Source organism: Cibotium barometz, chromosome 34 (assembly GCF_041138505.1).
Source record: "Cibotium barometz isolate CiBa-2024 chromosome 34, ASM4113850v1, whole genome shotgun sequence".
NCBI lineage: Eukaryota > Viridiplantae > Streptophyta > Polypodiopsida > Cyatheales > Cibotiaceae > Cibotium > Cibotium barometz.
Window position 1 is genome coordinate 48,746,543 of NC_141079.1, and position 25,313 is coordinate 48,771,855.

General features: G+C 38.8%; 1 protein-coding gene across 2 annotated transcripts; it reads left to right on the top strand.

The window, feature by feature from the left end:
• Positions 1–2,066: 2,066 nt before the first annotated feature.
• On the top strand, positions 2,067–6,659 carry LOC147619133 (putative inactive leucine-rich repeat receptor-like protein kinase At3g03770). Of its 2 annotated transcripts, none has more exons than XM_086774318.1 (8): positions 2,067–2,626; positions 2,712–4,248; positions 4,460–4,593; positions 4,702–4,945; positions 5,111–5,316; positions 5,421–5,467; positions 5,743–5,854; positions 5,930–6,659. In XM_086774318.1, exons 2-8 carry the CDS (start codon positions 2,781–2,783, stop codon positions 6,281–6,283), a joined length of 2,565 nt encoding a protein of 854 aa, XP_086630444.1. In that variant the 5' UTR covers positions 2,067–2,626; positions 2,712–2,780; the 3' UTR covers positions 6,284–6,659. The 2 variants fall into 2 exon arrangements, with proteins under 2 accessions (XP_086630444.1, XP_086630443.1); XM_086774317.1 differs by having other exon boundaries at positions 2,176–2,465.
• The last annotated feature ends 18,654 nt before the right edge of the window (positions 6,660–25,313 follow it).

A 25,313-nucleotide genomic window follows, 5' to 3' on the forward strand; every position in this document is an offset into this window, starting at 1 on the left:
CGCACTAGAAGTTACGATTTTACAAGGAGGGCTGCCTCTCAAGCACGCCCCTAGATGGACACTCACACTAGAAGTTACGATTTTACAAGGAGGGCCCCAAGCAAAACATCATTGCCAATCTTTACAAGATTTGAACCCATGACATCCCCATAGTAAAAGAGCTGAATTAACCACTTGTAGTTGCCTTTGTTTCAAAAATGTGGCCTTAGGGGGGACATGTCCGTGAATATGCATTCATTGCCCCTTGTCTACGTGGAGGTATGAGTCATGCACAGGGAGAGCCAATTTTTGTCCTGCCTCTCAAGCACGCCCCTAGATGGACACTCGCACTAGAAGTTACGATTTTACAAGGAGGGCCCCAAGCAAAACATCATTGCCAATCTTTACAAGATTTGAACCCATGACATCCCCATAGTAGAAGAGCTGAATTAACCACTAGACCCCACCCCCATTGTTCTTATAATCATCATTGAATGCAAAGTATTACAATGTAGCACACCCTTAGATGGACACTCTCACTAGAAGACACGATTTTACAGGGAGGGCCCCAAGCAAAACATCATTGCCAATCTTCACAAGATTTAAACCCATGACATCCCCACAGTAGAAGAGCTGAATTAACCACTAGACCCCACTTACTTCGTTCTTATAATCATCATTGAATGCTAAGTATTACAATGTCTTATATGTCTGATAAAGGTGTCTAGAGCCCCACAGTAGAAGAGCTGAATTAACCACTAGACCCCACTTAATTTGTTTCTTATAATCATCATTGAATGCTAAGTATTACAATGTCTTATATGTCTGATAAAGGTGTCTAGATAGCTTACATGTCCATGGAGGCAGTGCTCAATAAAAACATTTCTTCCAACCAATCAAAATAAGGACAACTCTTCAATCTACCCGCTTTTAGTTCCCAATAGTTTACCCACGACATCTTCCAAGAGAAGAGCTGAATTAACCACTAGACCCCACTCAATTTGTTATTACATCATTGAATGCAAAGTATTATAGTGTGTGATATGTCTGATGAAAGCATACAGCCTACACGTTCATGGGGACAATGCTCGATAAAAACATTTTTTCTAACCAATCAAAATAAGGACAACTCCTCAACCTACCTAGTTTTAGTTCCCAATAGTATACTGCATGTCAGTGAATCCTTAAAATAAGGGTAATGAGAAATCTTAGATGTTTTTTCATAATTCTAGTCAGTAAACATACACTAAGTTACCATTTTTGTTTCTTCATAAGTCTAACCGGTCAAAATACACTAGGTTGCCATCTTTTTCGAGCATTGCATGGGGGGAAGTCTTTGCCTATGGTGGGACACTACAGGTTGTAAGGTCTTTGTCACTTGGGTGGTGTGGATGAGTATAGGTTTGCTATGCGCTAATTAGTTTTTTTTTTAATACGAAGAGACAGATTACTCACACCACCCCATTTTGTAGAGCGAGGGGGGGGGGGATTCGAACTTGCAATCTTGCACCACCTTTGGCTAGAGTGTTTGCTGTGCACAAACAAGTCAGAGTCGTGTTTCACCAGTCCTAGTTGGGGATGTAGGGGCTACAAATCCCTTAAAAAAAAACAATATTCGTCTTCATCTTGGAAGCCGTCTAGAGGCCCTGCTAATCCTTTGAAAAAGGTGCTATACTTGTGGTGGAGAGCCTCTTTTCCTTAATTAAAAAAAAAACCGAAACGATTTGTTCGGTATTATTCACAAAAAAGGAACTCCATTACATTCATAGCAAGCTTTTTGTGAGAAGCTTAACTCAGACTAAGTTTTCTATGGATTTTTTTATACCATCGATAGTTCCAAAATGAATCTAGCCAGCTCAGCATCTTCTTCTTCTTCCAGCTTGGTCGCAACACTCCCCCTTAATTTTAGATTGCCTATGTGTGGCAATGGAAAAAAAACAGAGAAGTTGGTCCTTTGCAAGATCAAAGGTCTAACTAACGAAAACCCTAACTAACTGGCCCTACTTTTAAAATTCCGTTTTTTTTGTTTGGAGTTAAAAATATGGAAAAAAAAGTGCCTTAAATTTTTGTCGATACAAAATTTATAAGTGTGAACAGAAATATGAAAGGTGGAGGCTTTCTGTAGTACAGCCCCCACAGAGGGAAGGGCCTCGGTTAGCCACGTTGTTTTTTTACACGGTACTCTCTGAGAATCGCACTCCATGCTTTACCGGCAGTGTAGGCGGGTAACCTTACCATTTCCCGCCCTTGAAGAGAGGGCCTTAGGAGTTCTGTGACCTGTCGATACAGACCTGGGAGCTGCTGCAGACGGGACTTCATCGGGAGGCGCTCTCGCTCACCCCCATCACTGCGCAGTCTCGGGACTGCAAGAAAAGAAAAGGAATAGATCGGGCCTGGATATATGAGCCCTCAGCCCCCAGTCTATAGTTTAAACTCTAAGCTTTCTTCTGTGAACTTTCTTGTTGATGGGACCAAAAAGATTCGAGGTACCTTGTAAACCAGAATAATGCAGCTTATGGGGGGAACCTGGACGCCTTGTGTTGTGGGCAACCAGCCCCTTCCTGCCTTCCAGCAAGAGTACCTCGCCTAGCTTAGCACAAAGCCTTCTCCTAGCTACAGCATTCCGCTCGATTGCTCGTTTCTCTACGTTAGTTAGTTTAATTAACGTGAATTAGTCTTGATTGCTTGAACTGCCTACATCAGACTAATTCTGCCCCACATTCTCCCTGCAGAGCCTGTTGCTCGCGAAAGGAACAAGCTTCTCTTGTGAAGACAGTCTGTGTAAGTTCAGTATTCCTTTCATGGCTTTCCTTTGTTGGGTCCTTTCGCTGCTGTTCTTGCTACAGCCTTCCTCTTCAAGCTCCTCCTGGCTGCAAGACTCAGAGAAACAAGCTCTTCTTGAGCTCAAAACTATGTTGGAGAATCCCAGCTCCTTAGCGAGTTGGAACTCTCAAACTGACTTCTGCAACCTCTCCCCTTCGCCAACACTCACTGTCCTCTGCGAAGGAGGGTATGTCACGCATTTACAGATAGTGGGGGACAGGGCGAGTTCCAATCTTGCTGCCGTGGATGGGGCAAGCTCCAACACAAATGCCATGCTATCTGCAGGCTTCTCCTCTGAGTTGCTCATGCTTCACCTCACCAACTTCACTAGGCTGAAGGTGTTGCAGCTCACCTCGCTAGGTCTATGGGGGCCTCTCTCGAGCAAGCTTGGGCGTCTTTCTTACCTCGAGGTGCTGAACATGAGCTCCAATTTCATTTCCGGAGTGCTCCCCAACAGGCTCATGACCCTACAGAGTCTGCAAATCCTTCTTTTGGACGATAACATGCTCAACGGCACTCTTCCACAGCGATGGGGCTCCCTCCCAAACCTCGCCACGCTCAGCATGTCAGGTAACAAGATTAAGGGCGAGCTGCCATCCTCTATCTTCTCCCAACTCCCGAATCTCAAAACTCTAGTGCTTGACAACAATCTCCTGTCAGGCAATTTGCCAGCGTCTCTCAGTAACGCTTCGATTCTTCAAGCTCTGTCTCTGGCCGGGAATCAGTTCTCTGGGAACCTTCCAGATCTGAGGGGCGTGGCAAATCTGTTAGCTCTCAATGTTCAGAACAACCGATTAGGGCCGCAGTTCCCCTTGCTCGGCACGCAGTTACTCTACTTGGCTCTTGGAAAAAACAAGCTGCAAGGCCCCATTCCAGGCTCTATTACGAAGCTAAGCCAGTTGCAACAGCTGGACTTGTCTTCCAATCTCCTCTCTGGTGTGCCCCCGTCTGCGTTTTTCTCCCTCCCAAGTATCCAGTACCTGAACGTGGCTAGAAACCATCTGAGCGGCATCTTGCCTCCCAATTTAACCTTGTCCAGCAATGTGAGATTGCTGGATTTTTCGTTCAATCTGCTCACCGGCCATTTGCCACTACACATGGCGTCTCTTGCAGCATCAAGGAGAGTAACCATCAGGTTCCAATGGAATTGCTTGTACACTAGTCTGCAGCCTCAGAATCCTTTCGCCTACTGCCAAAATGCGGCATTGGCCTCTGGTTTGGAACCCTTTCTTCCCGCGCGTGTTGCACCCCGTGGCAAACGCGTTGCCGTTCTGGCTGGAATCGCAGGAGGGGTGCTGGCCATAGCTCTTGCATCCCTTGTGTTGCTCTTCTTACTCGTACACAGGAGGCGATCCCAGAGTAGCGGGCAATCTCTCAAGCCCACAGGAGGACCTTGTATGGGCAACAAGTCCGTCTCTGTCTCATCGGAGCTCCTGTCTAATGCAAGTAAGCGTCCTTACTTTGTTTGTTTGTTTTTGTGTGTGTATGTATGCATGCATGCTAGCCAATGCAAGTAAGTGTTTTTTGTATCTGTGCTTTCTTTGTGTGTTTATGGATGTATATGTATATGTGTATGTGTATACTCTACCTTGATTGTCATGCATGGGCTATCAAGCTTGTCTGATCCCATATATGACATACCTTTGGCCCTTTACAGGGTATATTTCACGAACCATGAAACTTGGGGCATTAGGATTTCCACCTTTCCGTGTGTTTTCAATGGATGAGCTTTACAAGGCTACTGATTACTTCCATGAATCAACGCTTATTGGTGAAGGTAACCAAGACAAGGTAATGGTTCACTTGATTCTCCAGACATTTGGGTCTACGAGGTCCAGGCAAGGCAATTTCAACTTCATTTTTTCCTCTTGACTGCTCTAGTTCTGCATTGTCTTTCAGGTTTACAAAGGGCAATTAGATGATGGCTCATTAGTGGCCATCAAGCGTCTGAGGAAGCAAGAAGCGAGGAATTTGAAAAGCCTGAAGGCGCGAATTGAGCGCCTAGGCAAGTTTCGACACCAACATCTCGTTAGTCTCCTCGGTTACAACCTTGTAAGTGAAGGTGATGCAGCGAACCAAGGATGCCAAGTGTGTCTCATTTACGAGTACGTGAGCAACAGGACGTTGCGGACGAGACTAGCTGGTAAGAACTCAACCAGCTCACAAGCATGAAGGCCCATTTAACCATCCAAGCACTCAGATAATCCCTCTCTGTGCCCATTTAGCCCTCCAAGTACCCAATTAACCCTCTTTGTTGCTTATGAATACCTATTAATTTATGCTCTTATGGTCTTGCCGGTGAGATTAGGTAGAGGACAAGATGGCTTTGGGTGGTTGCAAAGGCTCCTGGTAATCATTGGAGCAGCCAAGGGCATCCATTTTCTCCATTCTGGATTGGTCCCGGGTATCTTCGACAACAACATCAAGGCCACTAATATCCTTTTGGACCAGAATTTGGTCCCTAAACTGAGTGACTTTGGGCTGGTTTTCCGACTTGATGCAGAAGATACTGATGTAAGTTGGGCTCTACTGCACTTCTACGTTCTCATGAATAAGGCTTTGGTTGCTCGTTTCCCATTCTCTTCCTCTCTGAATCACGGCCTCTTGATTGATTTCAGGGAAGATCACAAGTTGCCAACGGCTTTTCTCAACCGGAGAAACACAGGTTCGCATGAACTTAGCGTCCTTTCTTTTGTTGAAGCCTGGGCATGGGCAACATGTTTGTGGGCAAAAGTTGTGCGTGTTGTTGAATAGAACGAGTGGTGTAAGAGAAGTCCCACAGGCGGTGGTAGTCAAGAAGATACAAATGTGATAAGAGCAAGAATTGGGTGTTATTCATAGACATCCTTGGAAGAGCTCTCAATCTTTCTGTGGCAAAATTCAGGATTTGGGCTTTGTTTTAATTAATTTTCTTACTGGTTCCCATCTCTTCTCCTGCAGGAGAAAGCTGGTGGATAAGAGTGATGTATACAACTTTGGTCTCGTACTGTTGGAAGTGCTCGTAGGAAAACCGGCCACGTTAGATGATGGAAGTGGTGTACCCAAGGAGTTGGTGAGAAAATGAGTGTTTTGGAAACTTATAGCCTGTTGGAAGCTTGCTTGCTTGTACTAATTTTCCTCTTGACAGGAGTCACTGATGGCAGAACAAGGGCCAAAGTTAGAGGCGCTTGATCCCAAAATTGTGGGTTCCTGCAACATGGAGTCACTGGACACAGTTGTAGAGATCACCGTCAAGTGTCTGTCGCAGGATCCAATGGGAAGGCCCTCCATGGAGGATGTGCTTTGGAATCTGCAGTATGCTCTGCAGGTGCAAGACTCCTCCAATGGAGGGTCACAAGAGGACTTTGTGGAAGGCATTTATCCAGAGCTCAAATCAGAGGTTCACCCCGGCAAGCGCAGGAAAAACATGGCTACCATAGGAAAAGTTTCCAACGAGGAAGTCGGCAAACCCTCCTCCCCAAATGCGGACTTTTTTCGGTAGCTCGAGAGAAGTGAAGAATGTTTTGAGCTGATCCAAAGAGCAGAGCACTCTGATCAGATGCCAGCCCATGGCCTCTGAAACATACTGCCAATTTCGATGCAGCCCATGTCCTCTGAAACATACTGCCAATTTCTATGCGAGGCATGGTTGGCAGCTGGTCGTTAGCTAGCACTAAGCCAATCCTATCTGTTAGAGCTCACAACCACACAAATGGTGGACAACTTTGTCTCTTTCAACTTTATTCCTCTCTCAAACTGGACAACTTTCTCTTTCAACTTTATTCCTCTCTCAAACTGCAGCTGGTTGTTGTCCGTGCTAAATCCTGTGTGTTGAGCTCAGAACCACACAAATGGTGAACAACTTTCTCTTTTTACTTCACTTGTCTCTCAAACGGCAACTGGTTTTTCTTTCTGGCAAGTAGTTGTAGCGTGGAAACTGGCCCATAGTTTTGTCATATTTGGAGGTGAATTTGTTGATGGAGTTGTTCAGAATTGATTTGTGAATCAGGCAGCACCACGTTCGAAAACTGTGAAGAAAGCGAGACACGTCCATGACCAATGGACAGGCCACAGGTGTCAGCTGTTTGCCTCCGTGCTCAAAATAAACATATTTTTCAACCAATGAAAATAAAGACGACTTTTAAATCCATTTAGTTTTTGTTTTCGAAATCTCTACAATAGGGGCCTAATCTCAGGAAAAAAAAAAAAGAGATTCATTAATCAATGAAAGGAAAGGATAACCCATGTTAGTAAGATTTCTCTAAGAGATTATATTTATTTGCAAAGTTGCAACCGATTAAACCTTGGAAGCCGTTGAGGACGTTAGAAACCTGCGCTTTCCCAAGCAATTGGTGGTAACTCCAATGGAAAAAATTGAAACTATGCCGATTTAAACACCCCCTGCCCAAGCTGGCTATCGGCGGAATTTCATCTTCTTTTGGAAACCTAGCCTTATACCTCATCAGAAGATTGGCATGAGAATCTAGGTAGTAAACGTCATTCTGCTCCAGCCACGCGGTTTACGACGACATGGGAAAGGCCCCCAAGTCATTCACATGTAGTTGCCTATGACGGTACACAAATTACCAAATGATTGCTATCTCATCTGTGGAGGCGGTCCTGTGTGAAGCCACCCTTATTGGCCTGTCAACCGAGTTTCTCTATTGGTTAGGGTGGTTTCACACGCATATCTATTTAATGCAACTGGTCTTCCATAGAAGTGATTGCCATCGTGTTATCTTCACACAACCAAGTAGGTTTGAGAGAGGTTATACTCTCAAAAGCTTAATCATCCATTTGTAACTTTTACCCTTTGAGCGTGTTCCAGAGTATGTCGGATCTAAATCAAAAGTTTGGGTTTGGTCGTTAAAAGGGTGCACCACCTCAATCGCTACGTTAGTTGCAATGAAAGTGTGGGTTTACTAACATTCCAACTTGTTAAATGTTAAGAAGCCGTAAAATTTTGAAACATAGGTTAGGTGGTTTTAGAAGTTTAGAACGTATAAATTGTTTGAAATTTGGTAAGAGTATATATAGTTTTCAAAAATGAAGTACATCAAAAGCATGGACAAATATATTTTCATTTTTCCAAGATATAGGGATTTAGAGTATTGTTATCATTTTACAAAGCTAGTTTACAACTATGAGCTTAGGCTCTTTAGATAGGTTATTTTTGAAGTGTGAAAAGGTCCATTACCATGTTGAGTAACAACAGAGCAGCAGATCCACAGTAGCTTTAATCTTCCCTCTCTCCCTAGTCCTTGCTAGTACAAGACCTTCTACCACTAGATTCCTTACTCTCCCTATGGAGCTATAGTCACAGCTGGATCCCCTGTGTAGTATAGCATTCCTAGATTCCCATATCTTGCTTAGTATCAAGCCTCTCAGTGTTTGCCACACTTGATATACTGCTTAGGAAAGTCCATAAGCTCCAATGTTCACCTTAGGGTGATGTATCTATTTTGATACTTAATAAAAATTTCTTTGCATTAAAAAAAACAACAGAGCAGCACTTTCTTAGGTTGTGCATGCTTCAAATGTACGAAACCCATGGTAGGATGATTGTGAGAAGTATGTGTCTTTTCTCAAGAGGCCCTTGGGCCACAAGGTTCAATTTCTTTTACGGACATGATGACGTCTCTTGGGGGGTCCCCAAGTGAGGAAATTAAGTTTGTAGCTCCTAAAGAGGATGTCTTATTGGCTTTGCATATCCCACCAACGGAACATTAGAATATTACTTCCATGCTTGTAACAACTCAAAATATCTCATTGGATAGCACTAGAGTTCCACTCACCTAAATCGATGATAGTAATGCAAAGAGGGCAAAGGTTATCCCTATAATGTGGGATGTTAGTAATGCAAAGAGGGAAAATGTTATCCTTGTAATGTGAAATGATAAGTTGACATTCACACTTTTGAAACGATATGAGGAGGTATGGTTGCATATTAAGAAGGGAAATTTATCGGCTAAGGACTGGAAGAACTCTCGAATGCACTCAACAAGGACACTAATGGCACCTACAACCTAGATAAAATCAGGAATAGAATAGACAATTTGAAGAAATGGTACAAGCAAGAAAGAACAAAGTAGAACTCATTTACTAATTGAAATATCAGATGAAGACGATGAAGATCCACAACTAGAGGCAAGCAATACAAATGACTTGGAAGAGCCATCCAAATGTAGAGCTGATGTAGTCAACTTGGAAGGGGTCAAGGGAAAGAAGGCAAAGGTATCAAAGAAGTCTACCTTGGCTAACCTTCATTACAATAGAAAGAGGAGGTAGCGATATTTATAGTGCATCTTTTATAAAGGAAAGTGGAAAGGTGTCAGGGTGTAAGCGTCGCTATAAGCGATGCTATTTTTTTGACGTTATTTGAAGCGTTTATACTGACACATCATTTCACATTATTTCACATCATTCAACACATCATTCCACATTATTTCACATCATTCCATATCATTCCACATTATTTTACATCATTCCATATCATTCTAAATTATTTCACATCTTATTTGGATTTCCACAAACAAGATGGTCTCATTTTGCTGTTTGAGTGAATCAGGTTTGATTATCAACTTTCCTTGATCTAGTTATCAGAATTTTTGTCCCACAATCAACTAGGTTAAGAGTGCAATTACTCTACTTTTCATATTGACAGAACTTTCTAAGTCTCAGCCATTACTTGGCTTAGTTAAAGACAACTTTATTCTCGACTTAATTCAATTGATTTTTGAATTTCTATTCACTTTTAGATCCTCGATCCTTTTAAGAATTCTAGAATCCTTTCCCAGGGAATCTTGGAATAAGTTAATCTCAAGTATTTACATTCATCTAACTAAGCATGTTTCTGGTCTTTTTCTAGGAAATCCTTTTCCTGTCAAAACCTAACCAAGAGACACAATACGGGTTGGATTAGATTCTTTATTAGGTTATTTCAGTCAGTCTCAAACCAATTCTTTAATCATCGTAGAAAGCCTTTATGTAATTTCCTTGTCCATAAATCATTAAATCTGATCATGGTGGAATTCTCGATTTAACACTAATAATTATGGTAAGAGTTTTCACTCACCTTTTTCCCATTCAGAACGTACTTAAGATTCTATTTTTTGAGAATCTAGACGTATACTTCATAATTCCAAAAGTTAAATATGCTCGTGATTCCTCTTTCTGATGAAAAATTTATCCATGTTTTCTCGATACAATCCTATGAATATTTTCACATTCTTTTCTCAATTTTCCCAAAATAAAATATGCTCGATATTCCTCTTTTTGAATAAAAGATTTATGCATACATCCTTATGGGATTTACAAAATGAATTATAACCATAATTCCTCTTTCAGCATAAAATATTTATGCACACATACTAATTCATTTTTATCTAAATGAATTATATTCATAATCTCATTTAAAAATTAGAGAAGAATTATACATAACCTTCTCATAATTTCTAAAATGTAATATACTCAAAAGTCTAATTTTTATGAAAGAAAAAATTTATGTGAATCTTTCCACAATTTCCATAAATTGAATGAATCTAGAAAAATTTGTGCATAACCTTCTTTATTTTTATGGCAAATGAATAATGCTCAAAACTCCACTTTTAGCATAAAATTTATTATGCATAAATTTAAATTCATTTTCTAATGATAAAATTTTTACCATAGCTTTCCCGTATTATCCAAGTATCTAATATGGTAAAAAATTCACTTTTTTGACATTTACACATTTATGTATACACATACTAAGAATGTATACACAAAAATATAATGAAAATTCTTCTTTTAGCATTTAGAATATTTATGCATAAACATATATGCATCTAAACATCATTAAAAACCTTAAAATAAAGTATTAAGCATGAGGGTTAACATCTTTACCCATTAATCATCTACTTGATTTAGAAAGCATGGTCTAAAGAGATAACCATGAAAATAACATGCTTCCAAGCATGCGGAAGAGAAGAGAAGAAGGAGATTCATCCTTCATGGATGCATAACCAAAAAGAAAGATTATCTTCATTCTAAACATGAGTATTAATCATAAATCATGACCATAGGCATGAAAGATTAGCATATAAACCAACTCCACATGGTTTAAGAGGAACCATGGATTAGAGAGATTTCAAAACATATGGAAGAGAAAAGAAGATCTCCTAATGCTTAAGAAAGAGATTAATCATCTACTTAATCCATAAAAAAGGACTTCAAGAAGAGAATCGTGCATCTTCATGCTTTCAGAGCATGTAGAGGAGAAGAAGATAGTATAAGCATCATTGTTTAGGCTTACCCTTGGTGTGAGCTTGATTCTTTATCTTGCAAGGAGATGTGTAGCTCTCAAGGAAGAGGCTTGGCCACCAAGAGAAGAGGGTAGTCTTCAAGAGAAGAAGAGGTTTAGTGAAGCACCAAAATTTCACAATGGATAGGCAAGGAAATACACTAAAATAAAAATTACACTAGAGTGAAAATACAAAGGAATAGGGTTCTATTTATAGGTGAGGGAGGCCACCAACCAAGCCCAACTGGGATCTAGAGGCTTCTAGCTTCAGTTTGGGCCAATTTGGATAAGATTTAGACTAGTTATGCCCACTTTTTGATCTAGTTTGGAAGAGGAGAGATGAGAGATGAAATATCTAGCCACCTTATGTATTTTTTGAATAAAAAATGACCCCTTTGATGTGATTTCTAGGCGCCTCCTTGAAGTGGGATTCTCTCTCCATATAGGAGTCAAAATTCACATTTTTTTAAGACTAAGTACAAATACAGGTCAACTCTTCATCTTATATGAAAATTTACTCATTTTTTAATGGATTTTCTTTTCTTCTTGCATTTTTCTTATCTAAACACTTGGATTAATCCCATAGGTCCATTAGAACACTCTTTGGACCTTAATCCGAAATTTTTTTGAAAATAGGTACCCCTAGGTTAAGGTGTCTAGTGCACATATTGAATTAATTTCTAATCCACATCTAAAAACTCTTTTTAAACTTCTGTTTCAGGGGAATTCATCTTAAAATTAAAGGTTAACTTTGTATCGAAAAATATCTCAAAACTGTATTATCTCTCTCTAGAATATTTTCTCTCTCTAAGTCAATTTAAGAGAAAATGAACTATTTCAAAGATTAAAGTCAGGAAAAAGTGTACAGTGATGTCTTAACCTTCTAGATACTGAAGAGGAGGAATCTTACAGGCCAACTGCGAGAGCCGCTCCATATTTGGATCATTATTGATGGACACCGAACGACGAGCCAGTGGACTTGTCGAGTCTAGATTCTCCCCCACATGTCTATATCATAAAAACATAACTATTATGTGTATAGAACAAGGAGGACTTAAAAAACATATATGTTTATGTATATACTCTATGCATGTATAGAGCTTTATGCATAAACTTATGTATAAGCTTATGCATTGAGCTTCAATGCATAAGCTCAAAGCTTACATTAAGCTCTATACATAAAGCTTAAACACATTGATCTTTAATGCAAAAGCTTAAAACATGCACTAGCTTAAAGCTTTATGCATAGGCTTAAAGTGTTCATTAAGATCTATGCATAAAGCTTAGGCATAAGCTTTATACACTAAGCTAAACCTACCAACACCCAAGGGTGCAATAAACATAGAGCTTGCATTAACGATTACAAGAGAAAGAGGGATTACCTCTTTATTATCAAGCTGAAGGAGAGGATTAGTGCAAGACTTACAAAACACAAAATTAAAAAAGTGAGTAGTAACATATTTAATGAAATCTATCTACCTAAACTCTATGCATGCTTAAATGCATTAAGCTCTATGCATAAGGCTTTATGCATAAACTCTATGCATGCTTTAAGCTTAATGCATAAGCTTTAAGCATGCATTAAGCTTTATGCATAAGCTCTATGCATGCTTTAAGCTTAATGCATTAAGATTTATGTATAGAGCTCTGCATAAGGCTTTAAACCATAAGCTTTATGCATAAGCTTTGAGCATGCATTAAGCTTTATACATAAGCTTTACGCTCTATGCATAAAGCTTATGCATAAGTTCTATGCATACTTCATGCACTAAGCTAAACCTAAACCCAGTACCCAAGGGTGCAATAAACATAGAGCTTGCATTAACGATTACAAGAAAAAGAGGACTTATCTCTTTATTGTCAAGCCAAAGGAGAGAATTAATGCAAGACCCACAAAACATAAAATTAAAAAAAGTGATTAAGAACACATTAATGAACTCTACCTACCAAAAATAAGAGACATAGAAAAGACCAACACACATTAAGCATGCTCACAAAAAAGGAGAAAAAGAAGAACCTAAAAGAAGGTTAGTACTCTAAACTTTAATCTTAATCTCATTATGTGCTCTATTAATCATTAGGATTAAGAAGAACCTAAAAGAAGGTTAGTACTCTAAACTTTAATCTTAATCTCATTATGTACTCTATTAATCATTAGGGTTAAGAATAAGAGAGAAATACCTTCATTAGGTCACACCTTAGTACTCAACTTTGTGGGCATGTTGAAAATCCTTGAATTTTCAAACAACATATGGATGGAGCGATAATAGTGTGAATAGCTTACTCCGATTATTAAAGTAGATGCTCCGGCAAGGTTACTTTTTGGGTTGAACGAAGTTGGCCAGAGATAGTCATGTGCACGGGTTATCTACAAAACTCCTCTACCATGGCCACTGTAATGAGCTTTACACCACACTCCCAAGGCTTGATAGCAAGCTTCCATAAGCCTCACTTTCATCACATGAAAGCAAATCCAAGAGCCCCACAATGTTGAGAAACACGAATCATATAAGGAAAAATATGGACTCACAAAAGGGCCCTCTGAGAAAATATTAAAAAAAGAATGGGCTAGCCAATGAGAGAGCTAGGATTCCATATCCATGTAACATGGATTTTTTTGAATCTTCTGCCACCAAATCTTACAAGATTAAGCTAAAGGACTATAATATTGGGACCAAATATTATAAAACTAAAGAAATGTCAGATGTGCCTTGTGGTCCTCTCACAATAAAATATTGGTGTGTCATGTTCCTTCTCAATCACAAATTTCTTTCCCTCTTTCACTTTTTATGCTTTGATTTCCCCCCCTTTTCACTTTCCCTCCTTTTCTTCTCTGTGGAATTCAATTTTATCATATTTTACACTTCCTTGCTTTGTTTCTCATAAAAATTTATTGTAAGCATCCTCTCTAATATGTCTATCTTATGGTAACTTTTATCTCATTTGGACATAATCTCTTTGAGATATTGTTGATTTCTCATTATGTTCTTGAAGGTAGTCTTTCTTCTCTGTTCTTTTACGAAAAAATAAAAAACTTTACAGATAGGCTTCTCTTTAGTATGTTCATGTTTTGGTAAAATGTTTTCTCCTTTTAATAGAAGCTCAATGTGATAATGCTAATTTCTCATGGTATTCATAAAGTTATTTCTTCTTCTCTTGTTTTTTTAAAGGCAAAAATTTACAGTTTGCATCCTCTCTTGTATGTTGTTCTTGTGCTATGGGGTGGAGACTAATTCAAAATATTTGGTGTTGGTCTACAATTTTTGAAGCTTTGGTGTTGGTTTGTAGTTTTTTAAGTTTGGGAAAGGAGAAGATAACAAGCAATTTTCTTTCTCTTTTTATTCAAAGTTTTTGATTTTCTGTTTTATTAGTAATCTTGATAATATCTGAAATTTGTCTCTTTTCCCTTTGTAGGTTTTAAACCTCTAAGTTTTTTTTGGTTTCGAGACTGCTTGTTGGAACTCTGGCAAAAAAGTAAAATCAAGTTCAGTCTCTTGCTAGTTTAGTTTATGAGTGCAAAAATATTAATTTCAACATGTTGGTTAATCCAATGGCTTACATTGAGGTATCATTTTATTAATTTTTATCTATTTAATAAATTTGTTTCTTTACTGTAGATGTCTCAAAGAAGGAAGAATATAAGTAATATACACACTGCACATGGAGATTTTTAATCACAGAGATAAGGAGGAAAAATGGATTCATGAACAATACTGTAAATTCACTTTGGGTCTTAATGTGACCAAGCACTTGAGGCTCTTTAAAAGTAAAGCTAAGAGACACAACTGATTTATTAAAATATTGGAAAGGTAGAATATTAGAGTTTAGAAGACAAATTGATGGTGCAACTATGAGAACATAAGTTCTTATTCAACACGTAGATTTGCACAAACAAATCCGCTTGCATCCAGATAACCAAATTCCAAGGCACAAGCCAAGCAGTGAGTATGAGGTATTTTTTAAAATTAATATAGTTGTTTTTATTTTTTGATTTTGAAGCACATGATGATTTCCAACTTTGTATCCTTCCACTTTAGAAGAGTGGCAGTCTGTGGAGTGTTTAAGTGGAAAAATCATTGTTCTCCACGCTAAGATTGGTACATTGATGTATGAGAACAAAAAAGCAAGTTGTTTGGCTGCCAAACAAATATATTACTCATTGTACGTTCTACGTACGGGAGGAGATAATTTTAGCTCTTTGCAGAATATACCACTTCCTTCCTTGTCTAATCTTGAATGGCCACGTCCCAGCTTAGACCAGATTCAAGCTTGTAGGCTAAAGCTCTCAAATGATGTGCAGGCTCTAATGAAACCATCCACAGGCTCAAAAGATGTTCACTTGAGCTGGTTTTTTCCTTTAGATTGATTTTTCTATTTTTTGCATCTTGTGAAGAACTAAAGAAAAATAAAATCACCTATGCTTGCAAAAGTCCAACTGATGACTAGATGACACATTTCTTGGGTGATCAATGGACTACAAAGAGAACTTGTCCAATGATACAATTGAGTGCAGAGTCACAAAGTCGGATGTCACGTTCAGGTGAATTACAATGAATATAACTAGAATGAACGTGACTGCTAAAAATATAGTTTTACTAATGTTGTTTGTTTTGATGAATAGGTACTTCATTGCGTGACGAACGTTATGTATGTGTTTCAGGTATAGAAGATGGAGACTCTCAAGAGGCGATTGGCTAAGCTTAGATTAAGATTTACGGGATCCCACACACTCTACTGTGGTGGATGTGAATGTTCTTTGGGAGGGCCACGATACAATTTCATCCAACGTGGAGAGTAATTGGCCTCTAGCCTTTCTTAGATAAGAGATATCGCTGATGTTAAATGATCCTCCTACAAACTTCTATTTTAAGGTTGATGGTAGAAAGGTTAGGAGTAGACATGAAAAGTCTATTACATGCAAGAAATGTATTGCCCCTCATATCCTTGAGATTGTGGAGTAGTTATAGCATTCCCCATCTCAAATTAATGACATAATTTTTTTGGGTTTTTCAGAATATTGTTTTGTTCGAGCAATTTATAAGTTCTTGAAAAATAAGTAGAAGTGTAAATTAAATATGCTCTTGACGCAAAAAGAAAATCTATGATTGATGTAATGCACTTTATACATAGGTATTAGTATAAATGTAAGTTTAATTATAAATCTTAATATTGATGTAAGTTTTTAATATAATATAAGGATAAGTAAGTTCATTTCTTTCATTATACTTTCACTTGCTTTCACTCTCTAGCCTTCATCACTTGTAATTTTATATATTTCGATATCATCATGCCTAATCGTCGAGTAGCCTTTGATGAGTGGATTAGTCACACGTGCTATGCCCACCTTACTGACTCAATTTACACTAGATTTTGTAAGCACATAGAGCTTGAGAGCTTGTTGTCTACCCTAGAGCCTAACAACTTTGTGTCTTGCTTGGGATGTGATGAAATTACCTTTTGCATTCCCAATTCTATTTCTAGGTGGATCCCTGTGGAATTCCTCTTCTCCATCATGAAGAGCAGAGATAGCCACAAGAAAGTAATCAAGAGAGCCTTAGCATGTCTCCCCAGACCTCCTCACAACCTCCATTCCTACCTCCTTAGAAGAGCATATTCCAATCAATTTGATTAAACGGGATATTGCTTTTTCAATTTACATTATCTCAATAGATATTCAGGCAAAGCTTGAATATGCTGACCCTGTTGTTGACATCCCATGCTTGACATACCTTAATCAAGAGCTAGTAAAGACAACTCTTAATCCTCAAGTAGAGGCTGAGAAGAGTTTAGAAATATCATGCATAGGCATCCAAGAGCTTGAACATATAGAATTTAAAGGCCCACTCCTTGAATCCCTGACACCCATCATCATAGAGGGTGAAGAGTACCTACTAATGCAAGATGTCTTGGAGCTCCTAGACATAAGGGAAGATGAGTTATATTGCACTGGTTTGAGATGCTGGAGACGACTTCATTGACTTCATCATATAGGATGTTCCACCTATTAATGAAGTCAGCCGCTATGATGGTAGCCGCTTGGATGATCTATCAGCCCCCATCATCCAAGCCCAAGAATCAATTGAAGTTGCTGCTCCCAAATATGATATTTCGGATGCAGATTTTAAAAGGTTGCAAGAGGAGACGTTCAGGCCTCGAGAATAGCACCAGATACCAACGATGGGAAGTGAAGAAGGGAGGCCTATTCGAGGAAATGACCTTGAGAGGCAGCATTGGAGAAAGACCAAGATTAAGCTAAGCAGGTAAATTCAAGGAAAAATTTAAGAATGTTTTTTTTCTGTTTCAATCTAAAAACAGCCTACATGTCAATTTTTGAGTTAATCATAAAACAAAATATTTTTTTTGAACTTGGTAGTCGGAACGTTATTCTGGCATATGCATGCACTTGTACTAACGTAATTTTTCACTTCTGGTTTGTAGTATGTCTTGTACATTGATGAGTTCTCATTGAGGAAGGCCAGCAGATCCAAAAGGCAAGGAAAAGTCCAAGACTCAGCCTTGAAAGAATATATTGGTCGTATGGTGGACGACATCATTATCTTCTATAAGGTATGCTCCCCAGCGCTTAAACAGATTTTTGAAGTTGAAAGCATTAACTAAAGTTGTTGGTTTCAAAACTATCCCTATTACAATGTCTATCTTGGAGAAAGTCATGCTCTTGCGACGCGCCAAGTTAATTTTTCTATACTCAAAGCAACGGGGGGTGCACTACAAGCCTTTGTGGAAGTTGGCCACATTGTAGGGATACATGATCCCTTAGAAATCCAAAGGGACCTTGGGGGGGAGACATTTTTTCTCCCAGCTATCAAAGCCCCTTCTTCATCTTTTGGTGAGCCAAGTAGAAAGAGGCAGAGAACATAGCCTCTAGTTTGTAATATGATCATGGATTTCTTGTACTCTTTACAATAATAAAAATCAGGTTTCTTTTTTATCTTTGCATCATTTGCTCATTTGATTTCATCAAATTTTAACTATTTGATTCTATATCTAAGTGTTTAAAAATTAAACTTAATATGGTAGACATTTTTTGGTTGACACAATAAAAATCAAATACACACAATTAAAAAACAATAATTTCAATAAACTTACCAAAAGACAGAAAATGAACAAGATAGAAAATGAACAAAAGCACAACACAATGAGCATAGAAAAGGTTTTGATATTTATCAAAGTCATCAAATTACATATCGATGGGGTTATATGATTACAAAAGACTTTTACAAACAGCTCATCTCCAGGAGTATCCCTCCATCTGCGCAAGCAACTAGCCGCATTTCCTTTTCGGTGATTGTGACCCTCTTTCTATGTATAGCTACTATCAAGGTATCACCATACAAATTAACTAGGTAAGCCTCTACACAGCCACTTGCAAAACATCCATTGCTTGTGCTGTCCATCGATATGGCAGTTGGCAATCTGCTTGCGAGCCCAAAATGTGCGATTTCCTCTCAATCTTAAGTTGTTGTGAATTTTGCATATGACTCTCGAATGTTGCCTTGTTGGGAATTAATTTGTGCACTATATTTTGATAGTGCTTGATTTCTTGCAAGGTCACATTACTTGGCCTCCATCTTCGTTTACGGTGTCTTGGCTACAGTCGGGGCTAGGGCTGAGGTTGAGGTTGAGGTTGAGGTTGAGATTGGGGCCACGGTCGCGGATAGGGTTGGGGCTGGGGCCAGAGCTGGGGTTGGGGGGATGAGGTTCAGGCTAGGGTTGCACCTCATCCTCCGATTGGTGTGGGCCTGGTGAGAGGAGGTTCCGGCTTCTGTGTTGAAGTCTTGCGATGACAACATAGGCTTGCTCTCTTTTGTGGGCCACACCCTGCATAGGGTTTGCTTTGTTCAAGCCATGAATGAAAAAGAAGATAAACAAAAATGAGAGAAAAATTTGTTAATATAGCCATTTTTAGAAAATCAAAAGTGATTTTATCAAATTTTTGAATTTACTAAACATTTCAAAGTTTTTTAAATTCATTAAAACTAGATGTGTGTATAGATTTGGGCCTGAGGGATACCTCAAACAAATTTGGGGCTTATAAGGCCCCTAGCCAAAGGCTGGCATCTGGGGGTCTAGATGTGCATAGATATGGGCCGGAGGGACACCCCAAACAAATTTGGGGCTGATCTAGGGGCCTTACAGGCCTTAGATCAGCCCCAAATTTGTTAGACACCAACCTTTTGCTCAAGGCCTTATAGGCCTTAGATTAGCCTTGAATATGTTTGGGGTGTCCCTCGGGCTGAGATCGTAGCATTTTGACAAAGTTGGTATGTCACAAATCCAAGCCCCTTTCGGCTAGGGCTTTACATGCCTGAGATCAACCCCAAATTTGTTTGGGGTGTCCCTCAGGCCCAGATCTATGCACACATCAGATTTCATAGCATTTTGACAAAGTTTACATGTCGGCATATTTTGATACTTGTTCCCAAGGCCAGACAAAATTTTGTCTATGGAAGTGTGATTTTTGCATAAATATATTATAGAAATCATGTCTCATGTTTTGATACTATCCAAAAATTCTTGTGTTAAATGTTTGAAAAAAAAACCAATATCATAATGAAATGTGACAATAATATCGATATTTGCATTGAAATGTTATCTATACTATACACAGCTTAATTTCACTTAACTATTATCCAAATTGCTTCATAGGCTTGATACAAAAAATAATTACTCTCACACAAAATTCATGTTTATGTGATAAGTTAAAATTGCTGTGATAAGTTAAAATTGCCATAATTAAAGTAGAAGGTACAAATTTCATAGAACAAATTACTTAGTTGAAATCTGAGTACAAGGTACGAGGGACAAACTAAATACCAATGAGTGCAAGAAAAGTAAGGAGTACAAAGCTAGATTTAGTGTACATAATGTTCCTCTCACTAAAATATATCCTAGCACCTACAGGTCCTCACATCATGTCAAGGTTAAGATTGAAGGCATCACTATTGTTGCAGATCCTACAAACCAATCGTAAATCCTTATCTTTGATGGTTATACGCTTAGCATGGATAGTTGCCAATTTTCCATCATGCAATAAATCAACCAAATAATGTTTAGCTACTGTTTGAATTGCCATCAACGCTTGGGCCGACCAACGATCAACGGAGTTACTGTAATGTTGTGTATATTACCTCCTTATAGATGTCTTTTGAAGATCTTGCATCACTTCCCTGACCAACCTTGCAAAAGGAGCCTTTGATATAAGAAAATTTGTTGCCTTTTGATACTTCCTTATCTCTCGGAGGGCAACAGCGTGCCTGGTCTCCATCTTCGCTTTCTGTGAAGGGGCCGTGGAGGATGCATTAGAGCTAGATTTGGAGGGGCTCTTGCGTTTGCATAACTTGTTGGTGGTGGAGCAACATCACCATCCTCGAAAAGTGTACGTTCACTATCAGCTTCTTTGTTAGGATTAGGAGGCGGTTGTGGTCATACCTTAACTGGGATTTTATGAGCATACTTCTTCGTGCGTGCCATACTACTTTTTGAGAGTGAAGTGGAGTTAAGTGAAGTGAGATGACTTTATCTTTCAGACTTTATAATCTCAAGTTTGATAAGAGATACTAAGGACAATATATATACGTATATGTATGTGTGCATACACACACACACACAAATATCAAAATAAAGTATCATTCTCACAATTTAGTAGGACTACTAACATTAGCATTATTATTTTTTAATTCAATTGTTGCACCAACAAAGTTCTGCATTTACTAAAGACTACCATCATCAGATTGTTCTCTACATTTCCATTGACTGCCAATCCTTTACTAAGACCTCAACTAATTTGCATGGTGTTCTCTCCCTGTTGAATTCACATAGTATTTCCATTTGCACCAATTTTTTTCTCATCCTTCTTGATTTTTACTTCGCCTCCATGTGATCCAATCTCTTATTAAAGATTCTTCTAATTTACTACATGCAGCTTGAGCAGCTAAAGCAGGTTGCATCTTGTATGCAAAACACTCATTTGAAACACCAATTTCTCAATAATTCTCACCATGGCATGCAAAGTGCAAAAATAGACTCTGGTTAAGGGAATGTTAAGAATAGGATCCCACTTTGGATCTACTGGTACCATTATTTCATCCTCACGACAAACAAGCTGGTCATCACGGTTTGGAATGCCATCTATGCATGTCTCTTCACTCCAATGTTTACTTCCAATATTATCTTTTTTTCTAGATCGTATATAATACAAACAAGGGAACTTTGAATTGGAACCATTTGACACACCAAACATGTACTTCAAAGTTTTTAGATCTCCTGCAAGATGCCATTCTACTAAGTACTCACCAAAATCATCAACCTTTAAAAGTTCCCTGCCACTTTGATGTCTCACAACTTCTGGTATCTCTATTAAATTGAAGAAAACCTTCAATATCTCATGATCTTCTTTGGGTACCTCAAATGCACCAAGCCACCATATTTTATTTTGGATTTGCACACTAAAGTAATCTAAATGATATGATAAGATATTACGATTCAACACTCTGTTCATGAGGGTTTAGCTTACTCATTCTAGCTTCTGACCCTTTATAATTTCACTGTCATCAAGCTTAATAACAAATTTTAGCACACCACCACATTATTCAACCGTCATACTATAGAATCTAACCATTGCAGATTGTACTTTGTATACATTCAACACAAACATTCTTTTCATGTAGCTTGAATATTACCTCCTTTGAGACTGTCTCCTTTGATCCAATCTCCTTTAAGCTTGTCTTTGAGAGTGCCTTTGAGCTTATCCCTGCACTCGTCTGTGAGCATGCCTTTGAGCTTAATTTACAAGTGTCTATGTGATAGAGATGTATAGGCTCACCAATGAGCTCCAAGATTTTATCATTCAACAAATTTTGTGCATTAGTACATGATAGGGCTAACTAGTGGAGTGGTGAAACCATGTTAACCAGTGGAGTGGTTAACATACCCCATTCCTAATGGGGACCACACGTCCGCGCACACCCAAGTCGGTGATGAAGCTGTTAGGATATGCCATGAAGTTGGCGGTGCGGCGGCCAAGGTTAAGTGGTCAGGTTAAGATTGCTCTAAAGCCAGATCAGGGCAAAGTGATGGGAAGCTTGGGTGGCCTTGATGGTAGTAGGCAACTTACTGAGGTAGCATGGAAAACGATAGGCAATATAGAGGATATTCCTGCCATGTCTTCATGGGTTGGGGAAGTGGCATAGACTCTTTAACATGAGGTAGTTGTGGTAGAAGTGATCTGCATCTTCTAATTGGTGGAATGAGTGCTAAGACCACCATGTAACGATGTTTGGCATGGATAGATGGCAGTCCAAGGTATCTCGGTGCATCATATCATGCTCAGATCTCAAAGCATGATGCTTAGAGATTGGGCTTCTTCGTGGGCAAATACGCTAGCTAGGTTGGGGTGTTGTTGGTGTTGAGTTACATCCAAAGCATAGGTTATATATGCATTGAAGTTCTTTAGGGGTACCTATAAGGTAGAGGGTTCTCCAAGCGATGGGTCATACCATGTTCCCTCTATCCACAGAGATGTACCTGGAGGGTTGGAATTGATGAGGTTAGTTATAGGATCATGTGTTCAAGTATTTTCCAGTGAGATTCAAGAAGTGAAAAAAATTATGATTCCCATAGGGAAATATACAGGTGACATGCAAGGGCATTGGGAGAAAGATGTGCTTGTGTGGGTGCATATCTCCAACATAAAGACTTCTCTAACTTAACTGCTTTCTTCGAATCTCTTTGTTTTTTTCTTTGACATTCCTTTTCTGGTACAATCAGATGGATGCGATGAGAATAGGAGTGACGAGAATGTGAGGTGAATGGATGTGATGAGATGTAATGCGAATCAGATAGATGGGAATGAATGGATGGATGGATGTGATGAGAATAGATGTGATGAGAATGAGAGGTAAATAGATGTGATGATATGTGATGCGAATGTAATAGATGGGAATGAATGGATGGATGGATGCGATGAGAATAGGAGTGACGAGAATGTGAGGTGAATGGATGTGATGAGATGTAATGCAAATCAGATAGATGGGAATGAATGGATGGATGGATGTGATGAGAATGAGAGGTAAATAGATGTGATGATATGTGATACGAATCAGATAGATGGGAATGAATGGATGGATGGATGCGATGAGAATAGGAGTGACGAGAATGTGAATATATGTGATGAGATGTAATGCGAATCAGATAGATGGAGATGAATGGATGGATGGATATGATGAGAATAGATGTGATGAGAATGAGAGGTAAATAGATGTGATGATATGTGATGCGAATCAGATAGATGGGAATGAATGGATGGATGGATGCGATGAGAATAGGAGTGACGAGAATGTGAGGTGAATAGATGTGATGAGATGTAATGCGAATCAGATAGATGGGAATGAATGGATGGATGGATGTGATGAGAATAGATGTGATGAGAATGATGTCATGTGAATCGGGATGTGAATGAATGATATAGGATGTGAATGAATGTTATTTTTATTTCAAAAGAGTTTTTCTCATCAATTTTGATTTTATGCATAGAAAGATGCATAAAGAAATTTATTTTTATTTCAAAAGAGTTATTTTCATCAATTTCGATTTTATGCATAGAAAGATGCATAAAGAAATTTATTTTTATTTCAAAAGACTTATTCTCATTAAAATTGAATTTATGCATAGAAAGATGCATAAAAGATTTATTTTTATTTCGAAAGTGTTATTCTCCTTAAAATTGAATTTATGCATAAATAGGTGCATAAACAGATTTTTATAAAAGTGTCATTTCCCACTGAAGTTGTTCTTATGCATAAATAGATGCGTAAAGAATCTTTATATCAAAAATAAGAATTCTCTTACATTCTATAAATAGATGTGATGATATGTAATGCGAATCAGATAGATGGGAATGAATGGATGGATGGATGTGATGAGAATAGATGGGAATGAATGGATGGATGGATGTGATGAGAATAGATGTGATGAGAATGAGAGGTAAATAGATGTGATGATATGTGATGCAAATTTGATAGATGGGAATGGATGGATGGATGGATGCGATGAGAATAGGAGTGACGAGAATGTGAGGTGAATAGATGTGATGAGATGTAATACGAATCAGATAGATGGGAATGAATGGATGGATGGATGTGATGAGAATAGATGTGATGAGAATGAGAGGTAAATAGATGTGATGATATGTGATGAGAATGAGAGGTAAATAGATGTGATGATATGTGATGCTAATCAGATAGATGGGAATGAATGGACGGATGGATGCAATGAGAATAGGAGTGACAAGAATGTAAGGTGAATACATGTAATGCGAATCAGATAGATGGGAATGAATGGATGGATGGATGTGATGAGAATAGATGTGATATGAATGACAGGTAAATAGATGTGATGATATGTGATGCGAATCAGATAGAGAGGAATGGATGGATGGATGGATGCGATGAGAATAGGAGTGACGAGAATGTGAGGTGAATAGATTGTTGAAATTTGAGCATAATGATGAGCTATGGTGGATCATGCACTAGAATCAACATCATTAACGAAGTGATTAGCAAATGATTAAGACGTAATTAGTGAATAATTAGCACATAGATTAATGTAGGCATGGATACTCAAAAACCAGCAAATTCTCATTAGGGCTATGCCTCAATTTATAGAGTTTACATCAAGCATCTAATCCCATTGATTTCTCTATGATTCACTCCTAGAATATCTCCACCTTTTGCCTGATTCTCTCCACCTCTTCTCTTTTCCCTGAATATCTCCCAGAATATCTCCACACTCCTAAATTCCCTCATGCTACCCATTATTCTCTCCCAGTAGATTCTTCACAGGTTCTTTCACAATTACATCTCCTCTATTACAGCCTCTATCCAAGAGCTTGTTCCCACACACACCCTATTCACTTGTATATTTCAACACCTCCCCTCAAGTGAATAATCCTAGCACACCTGGACCCTGTATCAAGTTTCCCTCTTACTTGATAGCCCGCGACCAGTGCCTCAAGTCCCTAAACTCCATAGTCCTTGACACTCTCTCTCTCTCTATGTGTCCAAGGCTACTATAAGTGCCCGCGACCTTGACTAAAGTGCTCACACATACATCTACCACATGGCCTACATCATCGGTGGCTCAGAGGTGGTTTTACTTTATTGGGGCAGGTTACATTGGGGTGTGGGGTCTCTCTCTCTCTCTCTCTCTCAGAAAAGATGATCCGACTCCACTT